At 33.5% G+C, this 8,284-nt stretch overlaps 1 protein-coding gene across 3 annotated transcripts in view; it reads left to right on the top strand.

Moving 5' to 3' along the window:
- Positions 1-53: 53 nt before the first annotated feature.
- The window catches only part of LOC128176064 (pleckstrin homology domain-containing family H member 1-like), a 30,800-nt gene continuing 22,569 nt past the window's right edge, over positions 54-8,284 (top strand). For 2 of the 3 annotated variants that reach the window (XM_052842109.1, XM_052842108.1), the window contains exons 1-3: positions 54-202; positions 3,960-4,015; positions 5,858-6,077. In XM_052842109.1, coding sequence (XP_052698069.1) covers positions 5,934-6,077 — 144 coding nt within the window. In that variant the 5' untranslated portion in view covers positions 54-202; positions 3,960-4,015; positions 5,858-5,933. Of the gene's footprint in view, positions 203-3,959; positions 4,016-5,857; positions 6,078-7,453; positions 8,264-8,284 lie in introns of those variants that run through there. The other variant, XM_052842110.1, reaches the window with a different exon arrangement.

Genomic DNA, 8,284 nt, shown 5'->3' with positions numbered 1-8,284 from the left:
AATCAAAACCTTACATTTTCTTGCTGCTGAATACTACAACAAATGTACTTCCGGTTGAAAAGTTTCAGGAGTTCGTCTGCCTTTTGTTTCATTCATTTGGAGGCTCTGACATACACTATATAGCAGACCTCCAGAAAGTATATTTCGGTGGCAACTTTTTGAATACATCGCAATGGTTTTCTCAAACGTTTCTTGGACTTGTGTAAGTTGACAAACTTTCTTTAGGACATGATATCCATATGAGAAGTTTCATGAATCAAGTACAGAACAAAAGAATCTGAAAAAAACCAAACGATTAATGATACGCAATTTTTTCTTTTCTCAGAGTATATTCTTATTGCATTTCATAAATTTTGAGGTAAATATTTCATATAAATTAAACCTAATTTGATCTAACAGATATTTTAACAGGTTGGGACCAATCTCCCAAATGGGATATAATAGCCCGTTTGGGATATAATAGCCCGTTTGGGATATAATGGCCCAAATGGGAAATAAGTTTAAAGTGCAAAAAATAATTTTAGTTTAAAGTTTTGATATAAATCCACATTAATGTGAATCAAATGCAACAACTTTTGGTTAAGAAGTTTTTCTATATGTCTAGTTTGTAAGATTGATCCCCAAGAAGTTTTGGATATACTGAGGGATCAATCTCCATAATAGCACAGCTACAGATAAAGTTGTTTACCAAAAGTTGTTGTATTTCATCTGTTCTAATGCAGATTTTCATCAAAAATTTCAAAATCAAAAATTTTTATTTTTTGCTTTTTGCGGATTTTTATCAAAAATTTTATTTTGTGCACTTTAAATTTATATCCAATTTGGGCTATTATATCCCATTTGGGAGATTGGTCCCAACCTGTTTAATATGAAAAAAGTAAATTTATAAAAGAAAGGGTATAGGCCTACATGTAGCTAGTAGTATTTAATTTTACTGGAATTCGACCAGTTTTTGCTGAAAACCATTTCTTGGCAGTGCATTGGTTCATCATTTTATCAACACATAAAATTGTATAAGAAAAATGACCTAACAATGCACTGGCGAGAACTGGTCGCTCGACATGAGTCAAGAAAGATAGACAATCCAAAGTTTAGTAATGCTTAAATTTGATATGTTTACTATTGCAATTAATGTCAATGGTGTTGTCATAGTTAAAATGTTGCTGATTAATTTATCCAGAGACTACAGTAATTTACAATATATTACAAGTGAATTCCCTCAGTTATGCATTTTGTATCTGACTTGGTCAAACTTTGTCAAAGTTTTACTGATAGTTTAAATTAAGTATATTCAAATGCTTCCTTTTTAATCATTCATCATTTTCAAGAGTACAATAATAATTTAAAATCCTACTGAATTTTTAATGTGTGAGACACTGAGACAATTGGTTTATTGTAGATACCAATTATTGATAAGCATGCCAGACTCCAAAATATCCAGCTTGCTAGTATATATTAATTTTTTATTGCAAAATGTGACTGAAGTTTGATACCATTCTCTACCAATCCAATTTCCATTGAAACTACCAACCAGTTATTCAATACTGTGCCTGAAAATTGATATTTGGATAATTTTTAAAATACATTAGGATCACACATTAGGACTCATGAAGGATGCATGTCAGACTAATTTACATCGAAATGAAATTTGTATCAAATTGTATCTGCTTTTACTGTATCTCTGATTTTGTAAAAAATTATTAAGCCATCAACATTAGAAAATTAATTAAGTTAGTACTTGTGCGACCATACTATCTATAATCTCCTGTTGTTAAATGCACAACACAGATTCAGAGGAAAAATAACTTGAGGAGTTAGTCTTTGCTAAACATTATACAAACAATTATGATACATGTACGTACTATTTAGACACTGTGAAAGTGTTTTTCTATGTATGTGTAACGCATGCTTATTAATTGATAAGTAATATTTTAAAATAGTATTTTACTTACATTGTATTGATAATATTATTAGTATAACCCTAAATACTCTGTGCTCAATAGTGATATACATCTAACTTTATTTCTGTTGTAGAATACTTTTTTTTCTCTGATGACTTTGTCTACTTTTATTTTTAACATTTTTTTTGTTGAGGGCAAAAGATATACATGTAACAATTTTTTATAAAATAAAAACAAAAAAGTTCCATACAACAGCAAAAACTATTACCAGTAATTAAAAACTTTAAGATCTGATAGTAGATGGCACAGAATTAAATACTGATATAGACAAACAAAAATCTCTGTTATGATGCCTAAAATTAATGCTTGATCCAAAAAGATTAGAAGTCTGCAATGATTTGTGTGCATTGCAACAACTAAGAAGCATTTCATTTAGGTATAAGTTTTAAAATAAAATTCTCTAAAATAAATTTGTTTACATGTTTGCAATTCAACAGTTTTGTTTAGTTACATGTACAATCAAAAAATTTTTTGGCATCTTATGTTTGGGGGTTGGATGCGGCCAATTTATCAGCTCTTATTAACCCTAGCGAGGAGTCCCTTTGAACATAATATATGTTATAAAGAGGGTCTATTGATCTTGTTAAGGATATACAGGAACTGCTGATCAACTACCACCTACATTTCTCTGTGTACCAGTGTAGTGGTGGAAGCAGTGCATTTGTGCTTTTTGTTAATTGTCTGAAATTCCTCTCAACCCCAAAATAGTCACTGGCCAATATTAATGTGAACCATACGCAGTGTTTTGTGCATGTGAAGAGGCCATATGATTAATGTATGTGCTTTTATTTATGCTGGAGCATACTGAATTCATGTAATTGGTTGGTGGCATCGGGTGTATCAAAGATACTAATGAGCAGCAAGGTAATGATGCTGAAATATTAAATATTTAGTCCCCATTATCCATTTCAATGCTCTTGATGAATGGTTAACTTGTTTTGGTCTATTAGAATCATTACATGTTTTCCTGTGTTCTTTTTTGTAATTTGATATGTTTTGAGAAGTGTCTATTTCAATGAATTTATGAAAATGTATACTGTACTTAATTGACATATGTTTTGCAGTCTTTAATATCTCCATGTATTGTTGCATGCTTTACTTATGATTTATCAGTCAAAAATTTCATAGCTATGCTGCTTCCTTTTATCTATTTATCAGTCATTGAAAATTTTAAAGTAAGCAGGATATATCCATATTTATTCTAAATATTCCCTTTAATTAAGGTCATTGATAAACCCAAATCAAATCTAGTAGCATGCACCTAAATATATGTTTATGAGAAGGAAGTTTTAGGTTTTGGTTATTGATGCATTGAGTGGGATTAACAGCAATGAAAAAAGAGGAGATAAAAACCTATTGACTTTTCAACAACTCTATCATGATTAATTTCAAATTTCTTTGTCCCATACATTTCATGTCAAATATGAGAATACATGGTAGTTCTTAGACTCTGATTGATATCAACCTATGTACAGCTTGGTTCATATTTTTTTTAGTAATACTTTTTTCAAGCCTGACAAAAAACAATAAATTTTAAGAACGAAGAGTATTTCAAAGCTTTCTATGGCATGATAATTTTAATAACAGTTTTTACGATGGTCTGGAGGATTGACACGAATCTTCTCTTTTGTCGACTAATTCCTCTCGGTGAAAGTGACCAACCGTAATGCATCCTTTCGGCCTTTATGTAGCAAAAACATTGAGATGATTTAAAGTGTCACTGAAAAGATTGACCTGCCTGTAACTCTCAGGAATATAATGGAAATATGACAATAGCAGGTTTAAAGATTATCTTAGATTTTTAAAATTCCTCCTCAAGTTTATTCTTTGGCTCATATCCTAGACTAAATTTGAAAGTTTTATTATACCAGGAAACTTTTGTATTAGAATATTCATTTATATGATTAAGATAACAAACAGGTACAAGTAGTTTGTTATTTAAATAATAGTAGTGCGATGTTTAGTAATGTAGAACTTCAATACCAAGTTTTTTTTTAGTTTCAGATACTATAGTGTAACAACCCAAAGACAGATGAAGACCAGGCCAGCATAGGGTAAGACTTCAACTTTTGGCCTTGCCAGTTAATCTCAGTGAACAGGGAATTTAATAACAATAATACACTATCATGTTTTGCAGTTTGTTTTTGAACATTGCTGAAATGTTTGATATCGGATGTGAATCTTGATTGTGATGAATTACTTTCAGTGTTTTATATGATTAGGGTTCAGGCACTAATACCATTACTGCAAACTGCAGCTTGAGCAGTTCTTAGATGACCTGGCTGTTTAATTGCTGTATTGTGGTGAGCTCTATGAAGTCTTCTTATTGTCTGTGCAAGGTTTCTCTCCGGCTCCAGTGTTCTAGAGATGGCCAGCTAATTGTTTGTTTGATATCTTTGCCTGTGAAGGCTTGGAACTGCTTCTCCAACTTAATGATGATATTATATGGTTGAATGGCTTGCTGTTAGAAATCGACTGAAGGCTGTGGGCTCATCACTTGATTGGAGATCCTGAGATAGCTCACATTAGGATTGTGAGGTAACTCGCACACTGTGATATGCTGTCCCTCTTCTGATTTAAAAAGCATTAATTAGATAGTTCTTGGACAGTTTATCATCATGGCCATCCTAATGAATGTGCCAGACTTGACTTTTATGATTCTTTTATTTCCCCCCTTTGGTTTAGGCATCACTTTGGCACCAGTGCTTTACCAATACAGTTGAAAATACTATATTTGTCCATTTGTTTAGGAGATTGGAGATTTTCTTTGAAAATCGTTTTGGAATTCAGATATTTTTTTTTTCAATGAAAAAAAAAGTTTAAATGGTTCTATAAAGGAACTAAATAAATTATATATAAGTTAGATATATCACAAGAATCAATATATTTGTGGACCAAGTATGCTGCAAATAAAAAATTAATATTATTTGCATGTAACAATACCAGTAATTTGATTCCCCCTGAAACAATATTGTTACATAATATCAGAATTTGCTTTGGAAGCTGGTAGAGAAAGAAACAATACCAAATTGGCTAAATCAAAAAAGCTGTGATCAATACTGACCCATACTAACAGCTGATTAGGGCTCAGACTTTCAGCACCCCATAGATTTAATGCTGGGGTTCATAACATTTAGGCCAAGATATCAAAAATACATGAGCCACATGGTCTTCAGATATTAATTACACAGCAAGTGCTGGTTCATCATTTCTCAGTAACAGCTCGGGGTTGTACCTTTGGATTATAATACCTACCACTTAACTGATGGTAAGAAGTTCTCAAGATGAAAATAGAAAGCAGAAAAGATTACTAAGATAAGAGAAGAACAGAAATATGACATCGGTTTTGTAGTTGTTTTGAGGGAGAGCTGGAGAGCTTGGATTATGACTGGGTTTTTATGATGAGTTTCGGTCAGTGCCCCCCCTAAACAGAAAACACCAAGGGATTCCTGTGTATTGATGAATTATATGAAATCTAGACATGTGTATGGTATGTGTAAGAAGTGGAATTAATAGGCTTGGGCTGGTGTACAGACCAGCGGACATTGATTTTGCCTTATACAAGAAGTGGTGATCTATTGCAGATGACTATTTTGGTGTATCAATAAGACAGTTTGATAGTTCCTGTGATAACACAGTCAAGAAAGATCAGTGAGGGAGATTCGTCAATCATTATTTTTCAATGCATGTATTTATTTCCCAAAGGGGACTATCTATACTTAAAGATGTGAACAGCCAGTAGTTAATGCATCAGAGTATGGTAATTTTTCAAAGAAGTTTTTTTGGATTATATTCAATATAAGCATCACTGCCAGCGAGATTCTGGCATATTGTGTAAGAGTTTTGGCTGGAATATTTGACTTTGTATATATACTGTGAAGAAAAAAATTCTGCAGCTTCCCTGGAGTTATGGATCAAAGGAGGCTGTGTGGGAAGGGGAATTCTAGCAGAAGCTGAGAGTGTAGGGGCACCATGTCACAGGACAAGCCAGATAAAGGGGCCCCACCCTCAGCAGTGGAGGGGGTGGACTGGAGGGAGCGGTGCCTGTCCTTGGAGGCCTCACTACAACAGTTCAAATCCCAGGTGGTACGGATCAGGGAGACACTTGGAGAAAAGGTAGGCCACACTGACAGAAACTGTACAGGTTTTATTTATTGGAAGAGAATTTTCAACCTGATACAATAGGATAAATAGGTACATAATTTGGCCACAAGTCAGAGATTCATTATCATTATGAAAAGTTGATTTTGACTTCTGCATCATGCATTAAAATTCTTGATTTAAACTATTGAATAAAGCATTTAAAAAAATTAAGTACCAGTATGCATGTATGATTAATTGTGATTATACATGTACTATTATTTTTGATAAAATAAATACAATATTTTGGTTCATGTATAGGAATTTTGCTGAAAATCTCTCTCTCTCTCTCTCTCTCTCTCATTGTTTTGCTGATTAGCAGTATGGATAACTCCCCTGGGATCCTTGGTTATTTTCTCTGGCCATATGGCATAATGGAGTATTTTGAAAACCATAACTCCACAATCTTACTGTTGTCATAGCAGTGCCTTATGAATTGAACTAGACAGGGGCTTTTTCTCTTTACATGCATAGAATGCATAGAAACTGGAAATGTAATGACAATGCTAAAGAAGGTTGTACTCTGATATCTGCTGAAGGGATTAATCACTTTGATCATGTTTACTCATGGAAGAATTTCAATCAACATATTTCCTTTTATTTCATGACTCAGTGCAAAAAGGTTAAGCTGACCTTTAGTAGCTGCCGGGCATTCTTTCCTAGCCTGCGGCTTGATAATGGGAGATATCCTTTAATATTTCTATCAATATTTCTTTATTAGTTTCATAGCAGACCTTCCGAGTTGATATTGTGGAATATTTTTCAGGCCTTTCATCTTTTGTTTCTATCATCTGTGTCTGTCAAACTCAAAGATTGATTTTTTGTAGTGGTTTTGTCTGGTGATGTGCTAACTGTTTATATTTCTAATTATGATCATCACAGGGGTAGATAATGAAGAAAAATTCCCCATAAATCATGTTGATGGGAGCCGATATAAAGGCCTGACACTGGGATGTTGTTGTATATGATTTCAGTTTGTAGATCTGTGTCTTTCATCTGCTAAAATGATGAGAAAATTTACTCCACAGATTGGACTCAGCAGGAATCTTAACAAAATAAGATAACATTTCGTAAGAAATTTTTCCAAATTTTCCCACGAGTGAAAGATTAAAATAAAAACAATCTGTGAACTAATACATCAAGTGATAAAACTCCAATCCAGATACAATACATTTCTGTTATCTTACTTTATTGGGGAAATCAAATCAAGTTTGATATATATCTATTGGCATGGAGATACAAATTTGTATGGAGAGAATGATCTACTAAGGTAGAGAGAGAGAGGGAGAGAGAGAGAGAGAGAGAGAGGGAGAGGGAGCACAACATTATTAGGTTGAATAGTTATTTGATCTGTGACAATAGTAGGGGTATTTTATGACAAAGTTGACATTATCTATTTGTTGTATCTTGTTTTGGGTGTGCATTAATAGTCATTTGTTACAAGACCAATAACAATAAAAGGGAGGAAGTACAAACAACTGTCACCCCCAATTATGTATCCTCCAGCTTGTCAGGGTGTTTGATGTGTGCATAGAATGTTCATACATTGGCTCTTACATTGCAGGAAGATGTTTTTAGTTTATGCTAAAAATTCCTTTTAAAATTATAAAAGGGCTTTACAGGCCATTTCATACTTGTATGTGTATGTATTGACTTGGAATTGCTTAGTTCTATTGCAAAGATCAAAGATAAATGAAATGAAATTTATAGCTGCAAAATAAGCAATCCTGTGTATTTCTATCAATAAGCAATTCATAAAAATCAAAAAGAAAATATTGATGTAGTAAGTTTTATCTAGTCGACTAGATATCAGGACAATCTTTTTTACATATCGGTCATGGGAAAAGCTACATCATGTACACAAAACATGATGTATCATGACTGAGCAATAACAAAAAACAAATTCATTATTGTCTACTGGGGCAAAAAAAGTAAACAATGCTGAGGAAGGCTCTGATAGAAGATTTTGTATGCTGTGGTGACTGGCCCTCAGCCAGATAGAGAAAGAGAGAGCAGCACAAAGCCTGCCTGTCTTGGAGCAGCACTCGGAAAGGTTGGTCTGCCTCGGGATGCTGCAGCCATTTCGATTTCGGTAACCTTAGTAATTTCGACACCAAATGATGGCTCGGGCACCCAGAATTCCTTGGGGCCACTATGTACTGGTATGTTACTTGTGAAGTCCG

The sequence above is a fragment of the Crassostrea angulata genome, chromosome 3 (assembly GCF_025612915.1).
Source record: "Crassostrea angulata isolate pt1a10 chromosome 3, ASM2561291v2, whole genome shotgun sequence".
Classification (NCBI taxonomy): Eukaryota; Metazoa; Mollusca; class Bivalvia; order Ostreida; family Ostreidae; genus Magallana; species Magallana angulata.
This window is presented reverse-complemented; position numbering and strand designations above follow the sequence as displayed.